Source organism: Ranitomeya imitator, chromosome 2 (assembly GCF_032444005.1).
Source record: "Ranitomeya imitator isolate aRanImi1 chromosome 2, aRanImi1.pri, whole genome shotgun sequence".
NCBI lineage: Eukaryota > Metazoa > Chordata > Amphibia > Anura > Dendrobatidae > Ranitomeya > Ranitomeya imitator.
The window spans coordinates 825111170-825132029 of NC_091283.1; the positions used below are offsets into that span (position 1 = coordinate 825111170).

Consider the following 20860-nt stretch of genomic DNA (forward strand, 5'->3'; position numbering starts at 1 on the left):
CAGCGTGGGCCTGTGTGATTTCAAATGCCAGGGCTGAATTTCATCGCCAGTCCGTACCTGTCGGTGCATGCCCGAGAACCCTAGGCAAACTCGAGTAACGAGCACTTCATTGATATCAGTCAGTAACCAACTATGCCCCCCTCGTGACCACATGACCCGGAAGGGGGCACTGAATGAGCCAATGATGGGTGCATAGGACCGGGGGAGGCTGGGGCGATTGGAAGGCTTTTTATAATGTATTTTTATTATTTTTATAACTGCTTCCTTCCCCTCCTTTTATGATGCTTCGTTGTCAAAAGAGACCTACGACCAAAATAAACATATTTTTACACAATCGGGGAACTTTTTATTTGGATCAATTTTATTTGGGTCTTACCGGACACATCGAGTGAGACTGTCCCAAGTGAATTTCAAGAGGTTAACCCTGTATCTAAATATCCTGGCCAAGACAAAATGAGTCCTCAAATGCAAATATCGCCATCCCAAAAGAAACAAAGTGAACTTACAACAACTTCAGGCCGTAAATTGAGCGCCGATCCGTATAGTCGCTAACGAATGATGATGTGGACAATGATGTAGACAGAACGAGGGCTAATGCGATCATTCTGTCCCCATAGAGTAATGTTTTTATTAGCATATCCCCTGTGTACACCGGGCTATGCGTTGCCGACAATGTTGACTTTTATGCTGGTAAAATGATCTAGTCGCTCGATAAAGAAGCGTTTTTCTCATGTAGATTGCATATACAATCTATATTATATACAGTCTATAATACTGTACACAGTCTGCAATATATTTACATGTATATCTACGCGCTATGCTCAGTCTATGCTATATACACACTCAATCTATACTATATACACACAGTCTGATCTACATACACACAATCTATCATATATACACACAGTCTTCATATACAAGTTTAATACCCATATAATGTATACTATATAATCACAATATATGCGATATTCCCACAGTTTATAATATATACACACAACCTATAGCGCATACACACAATCTATAATATATGCACACAGTCTACTACATACAGACAGTCTATACTGTACACATGGTCTATATCATATACACAGTCTATCGTATACACACGCAGTCTCTATACAGTATATAAGGTTTATAATTTATACACAGATAAACCACACTACATAATCACAATATATGCGATATTCCCACGGTTTATAATTTATACACACAACCTATAGTACATACACACAGTCTATAATATATGCACACAGCCTACATATACAAGTTTAATACCCATATAATGTATACTATATAATCACAATATATGCGATATTCCCACGGTTTATAATTTATACACACAATCTATAGCGCGTACACACAGTCTATAATATATGCACACAGTCTACTATATACAGTCTAAACTGTACACATGGTCTATACCATATACACAGTCTATTGTATACACACAGTCTATATATATGTAAGGTTTATAATATATACACAGATAAACTACACTACATAATCACAATATATGCTATATCCACATAGTCTATAATAAATACACACAACCTATAGTACATACACACAGTCTATAATATATGCACACAATCTATGCAATATACACAGTTTATGCTATATGCAGACACAATCTATATAATATACATGTTCTATACCATATACACAGTCCATAATATACAGTATATATGTACATAGAATATAATTACGATACACATAATCTATGCTATAGAATCACAATCTATACCATATTTACACAATGTATAATACATACACACAATCTACAGTATATACACAGTCTGTAATACTGTATATGCACACCATCTATACTATATACACACAATTTATAGTATATACACACAGTCTATTATACTGTATACACACATGTCTACTATACAGTATATACACAAAATCTATAGTATATCCATACAGTATATATTATAGACACACAATCTATACTATATATATATATATATATATATATATATATATATACATATAGTCTAAACTATATACTGTACACTGTGAAAATATAGCAAACTCACCAGTCTGTCTCCTCCTCTTCTGTTCCTCCAGATCACCCCAGGGTTAAGGACCTTTGTTCATTATGTAACCAGAGGTCCTTATACCCTTCAAACCTTGGAAAATGCAATAAGTCAGGGCTGGCATTATTACTTCCTAGTTTAGACTTTCTGGCCTACCAAACCTGCAGCCTTGTACTCCGGTTTGCTCCCACCCTCCATAGCCCTACTGATAGGGAATTTAGATTGTGAGCCCCAATGAGGACAGCGATGACTTTAAAGCGCTGCGGACTATGATGGCGCATAATATGATATAATGATATAATGCATAATATATCAATAGCTGTGTATGGTCTTGCAGGTTGCACATTAGGGACTCGTGGCAATAGCACTCAGCACACTTGTCTGGTTGTTGTTCTCCTCTACCTACCCCCCCCCCCCTGCAGGAAACTGTACTTTTATGCCTGGTAAGTCCATCACGGAGGTCGTAAAGAAACAGAATAATATCATAGCTTTAACAATATTCTATGAAAATCATAAATGTAAATATTTCTATCATATGAATGCTATACATGGGAGATAAAGTAGATACAGTAGGGAGGAACTTTGACAGTTGGAAACACTTCCTAGGGATCAGTAAACTTTGGCGCTCAAGCTGTTGTAAAACTACAAGTCCCAGGGCATGTTATAATACTACAGATTAAAAGCCAGAAACTGTGACCAGGTAGCAGATAGTTTACTATTATTAAGACCCAACAGGCAAGTAAGGGTTACAGTCATGCAGCATTACAGGCATGCATTGCTAACATGGAGACAATGTGGTTATTTTAGGGTGGAGAGATATCCAGGGAAGGAAGATTTGGACCTTCAGACTCAGGTGTAACAAAAGCAAATATGCAATGCAGAAATAAGGGGGAAAAAACACACAAAAACAAATTCTTCATGGAGAGAAGGAGCAGCACTGTCCAAGCTGTGAGCTGCTGATGTTATCTCCCTGCAAAACATCAAGGAGGGAGTCACACATGACTGCATCCCAATGATGAGAAAACATTCATAAAATCCTCTTCTTTTTCTCTTTTTCTGCTCTCATCCCTCCTACCTAATGTCTTCCCAAAGCTCCATCCTTCCCCTTCCACCTCCCTCCCACTAAAAGTGCAGACCCCCTCCCTGCTGCTGCTGCTGCATCCTTCCTTCCAAGAAGAGGTCGCCTGAGCCCCTTGAAGGTTATGACAATCCCTGGATGTGCAATAAAAGATTTCAGGAATATAAAGGCTCCAATATTTATTTATTTTTTGCTTTTCATTGATCTGCTGCTTCCTGAGAATCCACTGCAATTTCCAGTTGTAAATCACAGCCCAGGGATTGGGTGGTCACTCCTTCCTGCCTTCTCATTGGTTGCCCATTTCCTCTCATTTGTATATGGCCTCCCTGATTGGTCAGATGGTTATACAAGACTTTACATAAGCTTGGCTGCTCTCCTTGAGTTGTGTAAAGCACAAGAGAGGTATAAGGTGGAAACTTGTGAAGTCTTGAAAATCCCACTCTATAGGAGGATGCTGCAGGCACAGGTCTTCACAACAGTAAGTACAGACATCCCTCCATCTAAAAAAAATGGGGGTTGCAGGTTTAGAGCAACCCTTGAAGTGAAGGGGTTAATGCATGCGTGCAAAAAATTCTAGCAATGATTTTGCAACAATTCTAGCATTGTTGTTGATTTGCAACAGTTATAGCAATGTTATTGGTTTGTAACAATTCTGTCAATGATTTTGCAACAATTCTAGCAATGATCTTGGTTTTTGCAACAATTATTGCAATGTTGTTGGTTTACAGCAATTCTAGCAATGATCTTGTGCAACAATTCTAGCAATGATCTTGTTTACAGCAATTCTAGCAATGATCTTGTTTGCAACAATTCTAGCAATGATCTTGTTTACAGCAATTCTAGCAATGATCTTGGTTTGCAACAATTGTAGCAATGATCTTGTTTGCAACAATTCTAGCAATGATCTTGTGCAACAATTGTAGCAATGATCTTGTTTGTAACAATTCTAGCAATGATCTTGTGCAACAATTCTAGCAATGATCTTGTTTGCAACAATTGTAGCAATGATCTTGGTTTACATCAATTGTAGCAATGATCTTGTTTGCAACAATTGTAGCAATGATCTTGTGCAACAATTCTAGCAATGATCTTGGTTTGCAACAATTGTAGCAATGATCTTGGTTTACATCAATTGTAGCAATGATCTTGGTTTGCAACAATTCTAGCAATGATCTTGGTTTGCAACAATTGTAGCAATGATCTTGGCTTCAATATAACATAGTAACAATAGTTTGCAAGGATGAAAGACGACCCGGGTCCTATAGGCTGCCTATGGTCCTATAGAATTTAGGAAGGGGAGGTGGTGTTGTCATAGGTCCAGTGCTATCAATGCAAAGACTGCAATGAGTTACTGCATTTGATGGCTTGATTGACGGCTGAAGTGATGCACAGATGAAATGCTAATTACTGTATGGTTGGCTATTGGCATGCATGAGGTGGCACAGATATACTGTAGCCATGTATGGAACTAGTAACAATGTAGCCTTGTGTGATACACATGAGGCTGAGCCTATTATTACTGGGTATCTAGGACTCCCTCCATCTCCCCCCTGACCAATGCAATCTGATTTTCTGCTTGGTATTGGTATGGGTAAGTAAGTGTGCGCCTCTCTGGGTGTCTAGACTCCAGCGCAGGGTTAATGCAGTTTAGACCTGAGCTGAGACTATTTGTAGGGGAGATTTGTCATCTGGATGCCCCCCTCCCGTGAACACATTTAATATTTAATAGTGCCATAATTGCCAGCGCTGGCATTGTTACAGAGAACAGTGCAGGGATTCAGCTAATTACAGGTAAATTCATTGCAGTTAATTACCCTCTTGACTTGTCATGTCTATTAAAACTTCTAAAGGCACTTGATTTTTTTTTTTTTTTTGGATTTTTGTTTTTAGCACCTAGATATCTTTATTCTGTTTTTTTTTTTCTTCTTCTTCTTTTTTTAGATCAGGTCTTCTTGGCATAATCCAACAATATCCTTGTGAACAGCAATGTAATAATGAATTGCTACAATCTGAGTGTTGATACAAATGTTGCATTTTTTTTTGTTTGTTTATTCTTTTTCTGTATTTTGCACGTTTACATTTTTTGTTCCTGTCTTTCCGTACAGCTATTGTATATTGTTTATAAGTTAATTCTTTGCCATGATATCAAAGGCACATATTGCCTGGATTGTTTCTGACCCATTAACCCTTTACTATAATGGATAATGTTGGTGAACGAGAAGATTTTTTTTTTTCCTGGGAACCTTGATATGAAAAACTGCAGATTTTGGCTGCTAGGTGGTGCCAATGACAAGTTGAGCCAAGATTGTCAAGGCCTTGTTGGTGGCGCCTACAACTGGTGCAGCACCTATGGTGCTGTATTACAATGCCTCCGAAGAAAAGGAGAATTGGGACTCCTGACTTTATGAAGGTTGAATCTGGGTTTGATATTCCGCTGTAGTAAAACATGGTCACAGCTCTCTGAATTGTGGTATTGCAGTGTCAGCAGGGAAGGTGCATGGTGCATAGCAGCCAAAATAAGAAATTAAAAGTTTGAAGGACCGGGTAATAACATAATTTTACAGCTTTAGGCTGCCAGTCTGGCATTGAGGTGACGCATTATATTGCGCTGCAGCATTCATCGTTCACTGGCGGTAACCTTCCACATATCGCTACAGTCTTCACATACACATGAATTCTGCTTTATTGGTTATGCTTTCCATAAAGTAAATATTTGAAGTGTTCTGCTTGTAAAAAAAGGGGCCTAATATGTCAGCAGCACGTCTCCGGTGACTTGGGGAAAGTGTTACGCTCCAGCACTTTTTTTTAAATCACTGCAACTCATTAAGCAGTTTTGTAATTAAATGGATATTTCGTGTTGTCAATAGCGAGGCTGCACTGGGCATTGAGAACGCAGAGGTTTAATGTATGTGTGCAAATAATGGTCTAATGAGGGTATAGGGCGGTGCACGGTGCATAGTAAGTAACATAGTGGGGAGAGGAAATGTCATTGATGTCTGTGAAGCTGCCTTGTGGTCCTCAATCTCCAGTCCTTGGGACGTCCTCTTCAGTCATATGTCATGTGTGTCAGCTACTGGGAAAGCTGGATGACAACCACTATGGACCTAGTAATAGGAATCACACAGCTTTCCCTGAGTCCTGAATGGCGAATAGCCTTGTCAATTGGTAAGGTTTGTTAATGAGATTGGGAAAGAAAAAGATAATAAATAATCAGTGCGACAAGTGAAATGGCGACTATCTGACGGGTAACCGGTCACAGATATCATGACTAAGCAACTTTGCAGAAATCTATCTATCTATCTATCTATCTATCTATCTATCATCTATCTATCTATCTAGATAGAAAAAATGGAACAGTACATACAATTAAATATACTTGCCAAATATACAGAGACCAAAAAAATGGAAGGCAGCACTCCAGGTTATAGCAAAAATATAAGTGGACTTTATTGAGCCCACGCCGTCATGCACCACCATTCGTCATTGCACTATGCCATGTGGGCCCAATAAAGTCCACTTATATTTTTGCTATAACCTGGAGTGCTGTCTTTTTTTTTTTTGGTATCTATCTATCTATCTATCTATCTATCTATCTATCTATCTATCTATCTATCTATCTCTATCTATCTATCTTGTATCTATCTATCTTGTATCTATCTGTCTTGTATCTATCTATCTTGTATCTATCTATCTTGTATTTATCTATCTTGTATCTATCTATCTTGTATCTATCTATTATCTATCTATCTCTTATCTATCTATATTCTATCTATAGCAGCACATAATCATTTTAGTGCAAAAAAGCTATTTTAATAGTCCATTTGTGCACGACGTTTCGGCTCTATGTGTGAGCCTTTTTCAAGGCTTGATATATATCTATTATCTATCTATCTATATACTGTAGAACTAGAAAAGTAGAAGTTTTTGTAAATGTAAATTTTGAAATGTGGTTAAACATATACAGTAGTTGACAATAGAAAACAGAGGAAGTAAAGGATCAGATTGTGAATATCATAATAGTGCATTCGATCTATATTACAACCTCTATCTTACCTAACCCACATAAGCGCCTTTTATAAAGAGTTTAACCTTTAGAAGCGGTGATACCTACTTTTATCTGACGTCAATCCTATCACTTTGTTGTATTGATGAAAACATTGGGGCGCAGACAAATTCATAGCTGCACACTGGGTTACAAAGAGACGCAAGTGTAAATGGAGGGTAAATGCACAAACACAACAGTTGTGGTGCGACAGAAGACATTTTAAAACGTTATTTTTTGTCTTAAAAGAAACAGTTCACCCGGCACATCCGACACATCCGATCCTTGAGAATAAGCCTGAGGCCCGAGGTACAATGCAGCTTCGGTTATTTCCTCACGTGGCCTTATGACTTGAGCAGAAATGTCTTCTTACTTGGAAATCTTTCTGTAGCTCCATGGTGGTTATTTAACGTTGTGACCTCCATTATTAGAAATGAATGAATCGTAGGCGTTTCCTCTTGGTTGGGACAGTTCCCTATGTTGGACCTATAGCTGCCACATGTCCGGTAGTTCTTACTAGTGGATCCATACTTCTGCCGCCATTGTCATATCCATGGCAAACACTGCTGCCTAATAGAAAGGCTCACAGGTAACTCAACGCTAGCCATCGAGGATTTAGAAAATGTAAAAGTTAAAAACTTCCAGTTAATTGGGCCCCTAACAATCCTTAAGTCTCCTCTTGGGGTCAAAAGTCTTCTAAAGTCCAACATCCCCAACGCTAGATTTTCCCGGTGGATGAGGGTTGCCGGTTGAATCTGTCCACTTCTTATCTCCATTTTTACTCATCCTGGTTTGTCTCTTTATGAACTTGTTGGAGCTAGGCGATATCTGTCATCTGAAATTTCCCTCCTGGCTTCCTTCTTGGCGTTCCCTGCGGATGTTGGCCCCGGTGGGGTGGTGAACCCATATCCCACGGTATTGGATGACCCTATGCTGTTCTCAGTTCTGAAGGACATTTTGCTTTCTACCTTCCTGGCCATACACACGGAATAAAAGTCTGCCAAACCCACAACTTTGCAGATCTGATGATAGTAGATAAACTACCTCCAGATCTGGGCTTATTCCACTATACCGGTCAAAACAACCATGCACACCCAACTGAGCCAAGCATGCATGTTTCGAGTGGCGTCACTCAGCTCCCATCCAACACCATGTGCCGATATGGCACCCTATGGCAGGGCCAATAAAACAATGTATCCGATGGGCAATAATACATTGGGATATAAGGTGGTCAGATGTAGCAGAGCCACCTATTTTGTGCATATACCGATACATTAGGTGCCAACGTGTTATGGCGATAACATACAGCTCATACGTTATTTGCATAGAGCGCCCTCCATGGCATAACATGCACTACAGAGAGAATGTACACCAAGATTGATGTAGTACACCGTACATCAGTAACTTGGCATTATATATTGATTTACATAGGACTGCAGGTAAACAAACTGCATAGCAATAAACAGATGTTAGGTCCAGCTTTGCTGCATAAGTTGCATATTGTCACTCGGTGTTATGTTTGTGGTTCTATAGAGAACTACCGGGAGGAAATGTGCGAATGCATGATGCTAAATGCCAAATACAGCACTGCTTTGTTTGACGCAGAGTTCAGTTTGTCATTTAGCGCAACTTTAGTTTTTGAATGAATTCTTAAGTTTTATGTAGATATGAAAATAATTCCACTACGTCTGAAAAGGACGCAAAATACGGATGCCGAAAAATCAATGCTGGTATAGCAGAGCTGATTTTGATGGACGTAGCTGAACTGCGTTGGTCTGGGCAAAACTTGTACAATGGCAAATTCAGTCCTGGAAGCAGAGGAGAGTTTGTCATTTATCGCAAGTTGTTCCACCATTTGTATATCACACATGTGGTTTGGGGGAAAAGCAAATCTAAAAAAACCAATTCTAATGTAGCAGAGCTGGGTTAGTCTTTTGACATTTCTTGGATTTTCCATAATGCTGTTTGACATAGAAATGCGCGACGCATAAGTTACCAAGTGTATTATCTATCATTTTATGAGTACAAAATGGAGAAAGTGCATATGAGAATGGATAGAAAATAATACTAAGGGATCCAAAACGTTTGTATCAGAGCTGATGGTTGTCAGATGTAGCAGAACTGGATTAGCTGGAATGCCAATTTTTACATGGGACTGCAGCTAGACCAGCTAAAGTTATAAACTTAGCCCTTTCTGGCTCTACTGCACGGGTTAATATCAGAATAAATAAGTGGTGATTGTACCTCCAGCGCGTTTCGGGCTTTATTAGAAGTTCTATTGGTTTATTATCATTATGCGAACGGTTGAGTCAGAAACGGCGCAGTAGGAGATCTATTTTCATTAAAGTATAAAATCTGCCTTCCTTCATCAGAGCCTCGATCGCACTGACTTATGGAGGATTTGGGATAACAATGTTAGATCGGGGACGTGTTTCATGACCTTGGGCAATGGGAGGCCGAGGATGTACGAAGAGCGGCTTTTTTGGCGTAATTGTCTGCATGCCACGCTCTACATTACCACATGCTGCTTTGCTTTCACTTAATAAGAAATTGATTTATTTGTAATATACTCTCATTTTCGGCGTCCCTTCTCCTTCTCTTCCAATTCGCTTTTCAATTTCGTGTCCCTAAAGTATCTCACTTCACCCCCTCCCCATCCTGGATTTTTTTTCGGCTGATGACATTCTCTCCAATATCTTTTCTTTTTATAAACTTTTTTTTTTTCTATTTACAATTCCTGGGGAAAAAAAAAATAAATCCAAATTCTACATGGTAGACGTGGCTTGATTAATATGCATTCATCTGTGCTAATTGTGCATATATCTGTATGAAATAAGTACAGAATCTGCATTTTAAGTAATCAAGAGCCGGCGCCGAATCTCACCGTCGTCGTCGCTTCAGTTCTTCACATTTATCCATGTTTATTAAATATGTATCTGTTTTCTTTACACCTGTGGAGAAAGGGGTTGTTCACCCGAAAAACTGTGGCTTGTGATTTGGGGGTGGACGGCTTCTGAAGAAGACCCTTTATTTAATATTAATGGGGTCCAGGGTAGTGAAGCGTTTAATACCAGAGTCACTATTTGTCTTAGGTAGTTAATGGATTAAAGAGGAATTCTGGTTGGAAGACGTTATCTCCTATCTACTGGGTAGGTGAGAAATTCTACAAATTCTAGATCAGTGGGACGCCTACCGATTACCAGTATAGGGAACCTTTAAACTTGTAGAAATGGAGCGGCAGTGGGCATGCTCAACCTCCGAGCTGTACTAGGCTTTCTCCGGCATAATCCCATAGAGAGCACCATTCTAACAGGGTGCCCTGTTTTTGCGATTGTTGGGGTTCAAGCTGTCAGTTCCTCACCGATCTGGACGTCATCACCTTTCATCGGGTTAAATTACAATTTCTTCCAACCATAATACCCTTTCAGGAACACTTTCTAGATCCTAAAAGGGTCAATGCTAATATTATTTATGATGTTTTGCATTAATGTGGACAATGCCAAAATCCCTTGGGATCTAGAGTAAGAATAAAGTCCTAGTTGTCCACATAGTCTACTTTGATCAATGAGATATTGCCAAAATTCCTGGTGGTCTTTGGCGGTAAGGAGTTAATGTTAGCATTCCTGAAGGTCTAAGTACCAAAAAGGCCACTGGCAATGTAATTTGAGTAATTGACTGTGTTGAAGAAGAGAGTGTCAAAATCCTTGGTGGTCTAGAGCAAAAATAAGGTCTAGTTGGCCATATGGACTACTTTGATCATTGGCTTAATGTCAGAATTTCCTGATAGTCTATGACGGTAAGGAGATAATATTAGCATCCTTGATGGTCTAAGTGCTCGAAAGGTCAATGCTAGTTTTTGTGGGTTAAAGAGGACAGTGTGAAAATCCCTGGTGATCTAGAGTGAGAAAAATGTTTGTTTGCCAACACCATCCCACATAAATGCCTAATGGGTAAGTTAAAGTATAGGCATAGAAATAAGGTTTGTAATTGGACCACAAACTGTCTCAACTTCCCAGAGAGTTGTGGTGAATGACTTCTCTGAATGGTCTCCAGTTATAAGTGATGATCCCCAAGGTTCAGTGTTGGTTCCTCTATTATTCAGCTTATTTATTAATTATATAGAAGACAGGATTACTAGTCTTGTTTCTAGTCTGCAGATGAAGCCAAACTACATGGTATATATCTATGGAGGATGTTCAGAAGGTACAGGCTGACTTGGACAAATAGTGTTTGAGCATCCACTCAGCAGATGAGGTTTAATGGGGAGAGATGTAAAGTTATGCACATGGGCACTAATAAAACACGAGCATCATGTGTTCTAAGGGGAGTACAACTAGTAGAGTCACTTGTAGAGAAGGATCTGGATGTAATAACCTGAGGGCATCAGTTGTTCAAGGCGGAGTACGACTAGGAGAGTCACTTGTAGAGAAGGATCCGGGTGTAATAACCTGAGGGCATCATATGTTCAAGGGGAAGTACAACTAGGAGAGTCACTGGTAGAGAAGGATCTGGGTGTGATAATGTGAGGGCATCATATGGTCTAGGGGGAGTACAACTAGGAGAGCCACTTATAGAGAAGGATCTGGATGCACATGAAGATCAAAGGTTAAACAACAACAGTAAATCAGCAGCTTCAAAACCCGGTAGGAAATTGTTGTGTATTAATAGAAGCATGGACTTGCAGGATTGCCACTTTACAATAATGTATGATGAAAGGCTTTATCATGTAAAACCCCCTGAGAAGACAAGGGGGCACTCACCACCAGGAAAAAAATACTCAATCTACAGAGGAGGCAACTTGTTACTTTTGTTTACCATGAGAACTATTAATCACTAGATGGTGGCCCGATTCTAACACATCGGGTATTCTAGAATATGCATGTCCACGTAGTATATTGCCCATCGACGTAGTATATTGCCCAGCGACGTAGTATATTGCCCAGCCACGTAGTATATTGCCCATCGACGTAGTATATTGCCCAGTTACATAGTATATTGCCCATTTACGTAGTATACAGCACAGAGCCACGTAGTATATGGCACAGCGACGTAGTATATTGCCCAGCGACGTAGTATATTGCCCAGCCACGTAGTATATTGCACAGCGACGTAGTATATTGCCCAGCCTTGTAGTATATTGCCCAGCCACGTAGTATATTGCACAGCGATGTAGTATATTGCCCAGCCACGTACTATATTGCACAGCGATGTAGTATATTGCCCAGCCTTGTAGTATACAGCACAGAGCCACGTAGTATATTGCCCAGTGACGTAGTATATTACCGAGCTACGTATGTCACAGGTTAAAAAAATAAAAAATAAACATACTCACCTAACGATCCGAGGGCCCCTTGTAGTTGAACATACTCACCATTCTCGTCGCTGCTCCTCAGCGTCCTGTCTCTCCACCTCCTGGGATCCCGTGCAGATGGGCGCGCGGCTGCCGCCATCTTGCGTTCCCAGGATGCTTTGCGAAATTACCCATATGACTTAGCGGTCTCGCGAGACCGCTAGGTCTTCTGGGTAATTTCACAAAGCATCGCTGGGAAAGGAAGATGGCGGCAGGCGTGAGCGGACAACGGAGGGTGAGTATAGCAGGTTTTTTGTTTTTTTACTATTTTTAACATTACTTTTTTTTTACTATTGATGCCGCATAGGCAGCATCAATAGTAAAAGGTTGGGGACACACAGGGTTAATAGCGGCGGTAACGGAATGCGTTACCCGCGGCATAATGCGGTCCGTTACCGCCGGCATTAACCCTGTGTTAGCGGTGACCGGAGGGGAGTATGGAGTGGGCACCGGGGACAATGACTGCGGGGAGTAAGCAGCGGAGCGCCAGGGACACTGACTGCGGGGAGCGGAGCGGTGGGGACACTGACTGTGGGGAGCGTAGCGCTGGGGACACTGACTGTGGGGAGCGTAGCGCTGGGGACACTGACTGCGGGGAGCCGAGCGCCGGGGACACTGACTGCGGGGAGCCGAGCGCCGGGGACACTGACTGCGGGGAGCGGAGTGATGGGGACACTGACTGCGGGGAGCGGAGCGCCGGGGACACTGACTGCGGGGAGCCGAGCGCCGGGGACACTGACTGCGGGGAGCGGAGTGATGGGGACACTGACTGCGGGGAGCGGAGCGCCGGGGACACTGACTGCGGGGAGTATGGAGCGGCCATTTTCTTCCGGACTGTGCCCGTCGCTGATTGGTCGTGGCTGTTTTGCGGCGACCAATCAGCGACTTGGATTTCCATGATAGACAGAGGCCACGACCAATGAATATCCGTGACAGACAGACATAAGGACAGACGGAAGTACCCCTTAGACAATTATATAGTAGATTGGTGTCTATACCCGTCGAAAGGGGCAGTCCGAAATGCGTTGTATTCTTATCACCTAAGTAAAAAAGCTTTTGTTTTGTGGACCTATCGTCTGTGTCTCTACTTGGATTTGGAGCTGCTCGAGTTCCCCCTGATTTTCTATGGACATATAGAGTATTTTAACTGTTAAACCTGTTGTGAATTCTGTGGTCACAAGTGGTATTGCAGTCTCTGGGCTTCCTCCCTCAGGTGTTTTGGTGAGCTCGTTGGCTGCCTTGCTATTTAGCTCCACCTGAGTCTGTCTTCCTTGCTCCTTGTCAATGTTCCAGTGTTGGATCTGAGCTACTGCATCTTTCCTTGGGCCTGCTGCTCTGCTAGATAAGTGCTTCTAGTTTGTTTTCTGTTTTTTCTGTCCAGCTTGTTATTATCTTTTGCTGGAAGCTCTGAGAAGCAAAGGGGTGCACCGCCGTGCTGTTAGTTCGGCACGGTGGGTCTTTTTTGCCCCTTTGCGTGGTTTTCGTTTTAGGGTTTTTTGTAGACTGCATAGTTCTCTTTGCTATCCTCGCTCTGTCTAGAATATCGGGCCTCACTTTGCTGAATCTATTTCATTCCTACGTTTGTCTTTTCATCTTGCTAACAGTCATTATATGTGGGGGCTGCCTATTCCTTTGGGGTATTTCTCTGAGGTAAGTCAGGCTTGTATTTCTATCTTCAGGCTAGTCAGCTCCTCAGGCAGTGCCGAGTTGCATAGGTAGTGATAGGCGCAATCCACTGCTGCTTCCAGTTGTGTGAGGACAGTTCAGGTACTGCAGTCTACAGAGATTCCACGTCTCAGAGCTCGTCCTATTGTTTTGGGTTTTTGCCAGATCTCTGTATGTGCGCTGATTACTGCACGCTGTGTTGCCTGATTGCCAGCCATAACAGTACAAGGAGCCAATTCAATGATTTCCAATAGAGGGAAAAAAGAAATCCTGACATCATTTTTTTTTCTTAGCTCTGTCTTCAGTCTTTTTTTTCCCCTAGACATTAGAGTGCTTCAGGACACAGCTGTGGACATGGATATTCAGGCTCTGTGCTCCTCAATGGATAATCTCGTTGTAAATGTACAAAAGATTCAAGATACTATTGATCAGAAATCGATGCTAGAACCAAGAATTCCGATTCCTGATTTGTTTTTTGGTGACAGAACTAAGTTCCTGAGCTTCAGAAATAATTGTAAGCTATTTTTGGCCTTGAAACCTCATTCTTCTGGTAATCCTATTCAACAGGTTTTGATTATTATTTCTTTTTTGCGCGGTGACCCACAGGACTGGGCGTTTTCTCTTGCACCAGGAGATTCTGCATTGAGTAATATTGATGCATTTTTCCAGGCGCTGGGATTGCTTTACGATGAGCCTAATTCAGTGGATCAAGCTGAGAAAAATCTGCTGGCTTTATGCCAGGGTCAGGATGATGTAGAACTATATTGTCAGAAATTTAGAAAATGGTCAGTACTCACTCTGTGGAATGAATCTGCACTAGCGGCTTTGTTCAGAAAGGGTCTCTCTGAAGCTCTTAAGGATGTAATGGTGGGATTTCCTATGCCTGCTGGTTTAAATGAGTCTATGTCCTTGGCCATTCAGATCGGTCGTCGCTTGCGCGAGCGTAAATCTGTGCACCATCTGGCGGTATTGTCTGAGAGTAAGCCTGAGCCTATGCAGTGCAACAGGACTATGACTAAAGTAGAACGGCACGAACACAGACGTCTGAACAGACTGTGTTTCTATTGTGGTGATTCTACTCATGCTATTTCTAATTGTCCTAAACGCACTAGGCGGTTCGATAGCTCTGCCGTTATTGGTACTGTACAGTCCAAATTCCTTTTGTCCATTACCTTAATGTGCTCTTTGTCATCATATTCTGTCATGGCGTTTGTGGATTCAGGCGCTGCCCTGAATCTGATGGATTTGGATTATGCTAAACGTTGTGGATTTTTCTTGGAGCCTTTGCGGTGTCCTATTCCGTTGAGAGGAATTGATGCTACACCTCTGGCCAAGAATAAGCCTCAGTACTGGGCCCAGCTGACCATGTGCATGGCTCCTGCACATCAGGAAGTTATTCGCTTTTTGGTACTGCATAATTTGCATGATGTGGTCGTGTTGGGGTTGCCATGGCTACAAACCCATAATCCAGTATTGGATTGGAACTCTATGTCGGTAACCAGCTGGGGTTGTCAGGGAGTACATGGTGATGTTCCATTTTTGTCTATTTCGTCATCCATTCCTTCTGACATCCCAGAGTTCTTGTCGGACTTTCAGGATGTATTTGAAGAGTCCAAGTCTGATGCCCTTCCTCCGCATAGGAATTGTGATTGTGCTATCGATTTGATTCCTGGTAGTAAATTCCCTAAGGGTCGTTTATTTAATTTGTCCGTACCTGAACACACCGCTATGCGCAGTTATGTGAAGGAGTCCCTGGAGAAGGGACATATTCGCCCATCGTCGTCACCATTGGGAGCAGGGTTCTTTTTTGTAGCCAAGAAGGATGGTTCGCTAAGACCGTGTATTGATTACCGCCTTCTTAATAAGATCACTGTTAAGTTTCAGTATCCCTTGCCATTGATTTCTGACTTGTTTGCTCGGATTAAGGGGGCTAGTTGGTTTACTAAGATTGATCTTCGTGGTGCGTATAATCTGGTGAGAATCAGGCAGGGAGATGAATGGAAAACGGCATTTAATACGCCCGAGGGTCATTTTGAGTATCTGGTGATGCCGTTCGGACTTGCCAATGCTCCATCTGTTTTTCAGTCTTTTATGCATGACATTTTTCGTGAGTATCTGGATAAATTCTTGATTGTTTACTTGGATGACATTTTGATCTTCTCAGATGATTGGGAGTCTCATGTAAAGCAAGTCAGAATGGTTTTCCAGGTACTGCGTGCTAATTCCTTGTTCGTGAAGGGATCAAAGTGTCTCTTCGGTGTGCAGAAAGTTTCATTTTTGGGGTTCATCTTTTCCCCTTCTACTATCGAGATGGATCCGGTTAAGGTTCAGGCCATCCAGGATTGGACTCAGCCGACATCTCTAAAAAGTTTGCAGAAATTCCTGGGCTTTGCTAATTTTTATCGTCGCTTCATCTGTAATTTTTCTAGCATTGCCAGACCATTGACCGATTTGACCAAGAAGGGTGCTGATTTGGTTAATTGGTCTTCTGCTGCCGTGGAAGCTTTTCAGGAGTTGAAGCGTCGTTTTTGCTGTGCCCCTGTGTTGTGTCAACCTGATGTTTCTCTTCCGTTCCAGGTCGAGGTTGATGCTTCTGAAATTGGTGCAGGGGCGGTTTTGTCACAGAGAGGTTCTGGTTGCTCAGTGTTCAAACCATGTGCTTTCTTTTCCAGGAAATTTTCTGCTGCTGAGCGTAATTATGATGTGGGCAACCGAGAGTTGCTGGCCATGAAGTGGGCATTCGAGGAGTGGCGTCATTGGCTTGAGGGTGCTAAGCATCGCGTGGTGGTTTTGACTGATCATAAGAACCTTACTTATCTTGAGTCTGCCAAGCGCTTGAATCCTAGACAGGCCCGTTGGTCGTTATTTTTTGCTCGTTTTGATTTTGTGATTTCATACCTTCCGGGCTCTAAAAATGTGAAGGCGGATGCTCTGTCTAGGAGTTTTGTGCCCGACTCTCCGGGGTTATCTGAGCCGGCGAGTATCCTCAAGGAAGGAGTCATTGTGTCTGCCATCTCCCCTGATTTGCGGAGAGTGTTGCAGAAATTTCAGGCTAATAAACCTGATCGTTGTCCGGCCGAGAAACTGTTCGTCCCTGATAGGTGGACTAGTAAAGTTATCTCTGAACTTCATTGTTCGGTGCTGGCCGGTCATCCAGGAATCTTTGGTACCAGGGAGTTGGTTGCTAGATCCTTCTGGTGGCCATCTCTGTCGCGGGATGTGCGTGCTTTTGTGCAGTCCTGTGGAATTTGTGCTAGGGCTAAGCCCTGCTGTTCACGTGCCAGTGGGTTGCTTTTGCCCTTGCCGGTCCCGAAGAGGCCTTGGACACATATTTCGATGGATTTCATTTCTGACCTTCCCGTTTCTCAAAAGATGTCTGTCATTTGGGTGGTCTGTGATCGCTTTTCTAAAATGGTCCATCTGGTGCCCTTGGTTAAATTGCCTTCCTCCTCTGATTTGGTGCCTTTGTTCTTCCAGCATGTGGTTCGTTTACATGGCATTCCTGAGAATATTGTTTCTGACAGAGGTTCCCAGTTTGTCTCAAGGTTCTGGCGAGCCTTTTGTGGTAGGATGGGCATTGACCTATCTTTTTCCTCGGCCTTCCATCCTCAGACTAATGGCCAGACCGAACGAACCAATCAGACCTTGGAAACATATCTGAGATGTTTTGTTTCCGCTGACCAGGATGATTGGGTGTCATTTTTGCCGTTGGCTGAGTTCGCCCTTAATAATCGGGCCAGCTCGGCTACCTTGGTCTCTCCATTTTTCTGCAATTCTGGGTTCCATCCTCGTTTCTCTTCAGGACAGGTTGAGTCTTCGGACTGTCCTGGTGTGGATTATGTGGTGGACAGGTTGCAGCAGATCTGGACTCAGGTAGTGGACAATTTGACCTTGTCCCAGGAGAAGGCTCAGCTTTTCGCTAATCGCAGACGCCGTGTGGGACCCCGACTTCGTGTTGGGGATCTGGTTTGGTTATCTTCTCGTCATATACCTATGAAGGTTTCCTCTCCTAAATTTAAACCTCGTTTTATTGGTCCGTATAGGATTTCTGAGATTCTCAATCCGGTGTCTTTTCGTCTGACCCTCCCAGACTCCTTTTCCATACATAATGTATTCCATAGGTCGTTGTTGAGGAGATACGTGGCACCTATGGTTCCATCTGTGGAGCCTCCTGCCCCTGTTTTGGTGGAGGGGGAATTGGAGTATATTGTGGAGAAGATTTTGGATTCTCGTGTCTCTAGACGGAAACTCCAGTATCTGGTCAAATGGAAGGGTTATGCTCAGGAAGATAATTCCTGGGTTTTTGCCTCTGATGTCCATGCCCCAGATCTTGTTCGTGCCTTTCATGTGGCTCATCCTGGTCGGCCTGGGGGTTCTGGTGAGGGTTCGGTGACCCCTCCTCAAGGGGGGGGTACTGTTGTGAATTCTGTGGTCACAAGTGGTATTGCAGTCTCTGGGCTTCCTCCCTCAGGTGTTTTGGTGAGCTCGTTGGCTGCCTTGCTATTTAGCTCCACCTGAGTCTGTCTTCCTTGCTCCTTGTCAATGTTCCAGTGTTGGATCTGAGCTACTGCATCTTTCCTTGGGCCTGCTGCTCTGCTAGATAAGTGCTTCTAGTTTGTTTTCTGTTTTTTCTGTCCAGCTTGTTATTATCTTTTGCTGGAAGCTCTGAGAAGCAAAGGGGTGCACCGCCGTGCTGTTAGTTCGGCACGGTGGGTCTTTTTTGCCCCTTTGCGTGGTTTTCGTTTTAGGGTTTTTTGTAGACTGCATAGTTCTCTTTGCTATCCTCGCTCTGTCTAGAATATCGGGCCTCACTTTGCTGAATCTATTTCATTCCTACGTTTGTCTTTTCATCTTGCTAACAGTCATTATATGTGGGGGCTGCCTATTCCTTTGGGGTATTTCTCTGAGGTAAGTCAGGCTTGTATTTCTATCTTCAGGCTAGTCAGCTCCTCAGGCAGTGCCGAGTTGCATAGGTAGTGATAGGCGCAATCCACTGCTGCTTCCAGTTGTGTGAGGACAGTTCAGGTACTGCAGTCTACAGAGATTCCACGTCTCAGAGCTCGTCCTATTGTTTTGGGTTTTTGCCAGATCTCTGTATGTGCGCTGATTACTGCACGCTGTGTTGCCTGATTGCCAGCCATAACATAAACCTGTGTAGCCTCCGACCTCAGGAACTGGTCACAGTAGGAAAGGTCGATGGTTTACAAGTAAAGGCTTAAATGCTTCATTAGAAGGTACACACATGCTAGCCACCTTAGGGAGAGACCCAAGTTGGGCTAAATGTAGCGGGACGAAAGAGACCGAAAAGCCCTCTACTTAAAGGAAATACATAGTGGATGCTTTCCTGAAACGGAAAGTACTTGCAAGCAGCATAATACAAAGAATAGCTGGTTTACCCAGAATCCTTTGCAGTAGGCGGAGCTATGCAAATCATCTCTTTCCACCCCAGTCTAATCCACAGCGCTTGGAACCGCCAAGCGTGCAATGCTGCGGATTAGTTTCTAAAATTACACAGCCAACCAATTCCTACCTGTGGACACGTGTTTCGGGCTTTAGGCCCTCATCAGCACAGGGCTGGAATTGGTTGGCTGTATGGAGTGGGGCTCGGTGAGCAAGCGATACACACATGCTAGCCACCTTAGGGAGAGACCCAAGTTGGGCTAAATGTAGCGGGACGAAAGAGACCGAAAAGCCCTCTACTTAAAGGAAATACATAGTGGATGCTTTCCTGAAACGGAAAGTACTTGCAAGCAGCATAATACAAAGAATAGCTGGTTTACCCAGAATCCTTTGCAGTAGGCGGAGCTATGCAAATCATCTCTTTCCACCCCAGTCTAATCCACAGCGCTTGGAACCGCCAAGCGTGCAATGCTGCGGATTAGTTTCTAAAATTACACAGCCAACCAATTCCTACCTGTGGACACGTGTTTCGGGCTTTAGGCCCTCATCAGCACAGGGCTGGAATTGGTTGGCTGTATGGAGTGGGGCTCGGTGAGCAAGCGATACACACATGCTAGCCACCTTAGGGAGAGACCCAAGTTGGGCTAAATGTAGCGGGACGAAAGAGACCGAAAAGCCCTCTACTTAAAGGAAATACATAGTGGATGCTTTCCTGAAACGGAAAGTACTTGCAAGCAGCATAATACAAAGAATAGCTGGTTTACCCAGAATCCTTTGCAGTAGGCGGAGCTATGCAAATCATCTCTTTCCACCCCAGTCTAATCCACAGCGCTTGGAACCGCCAAGCGTGCAATGCTGCGGATTAGTTTCTAAAATTACACAGCCAACCAATTCCTACCTGTGGACACGTGTTTCGGGCTTTAGGCCCTCATCAGCACAGGGCTGGAATTGGTTGGCTGTATGGAGTGGGGCTCGGTGAGCAAGCGATACACACATGCTAGCCACCTTAGGGAGAGACCCAAGTTGGGCTAAATGTAGCGGGACGAAAGAGACCGAAAAGCCCTCTACTTAAAGGAAATACATAGTGGATGCTTTCCTGAAACGGAAAGTACTTGCAAGCAGCATAATACAAAGAATAGCTGGTTTACCCAGAATCCTTTGCAGTAGGCGGAGCTATGCAAATCATCTCTTTCCACCCCAGTCTAATCCACAGCGCTTGGAACCGCCAAGCGTGCAATGCTGCGGATTAGTTTCTAAAATTACACAGCCAACCAATTCCTACC

The 20860-nt window shown here is 42.9% G+C and overlaps 1 protein-coding gene across 4 annotated transcripts in view; it reads left to right on the forward strand.

Annotated features, from left to right (window-relative positions):
* Nucleotides 1–20860, forward strand: part of CRTAC1 (cartilage acidic protein 1) — a 693808-nt gene that overhangs the window by 34682 nt on the left and 638266 nt on the right. Inside the window, exon 1 of one of the 4 annotated variants that reach the window (XM_069754015.1) lies at nucleotides 3197–3598. The exons of 2 other annotated variants lie outside the window; for them this stretch is intronic. In XM_069754015.1, coding sequence (XP_069610116.1) covers nucleotides 3245–3598 — 354 coding nt within the window. In that variant the 5' untranslated portion in view covers nucleotides 3197–3244. Of the gene's footprint in view, nucleotides 1–3196; nucleotides 3599–20860 lie in introns of those variants that run through there. One more of the 4 variants, XM_069754013.1, reaches the window with a different exon arrangement.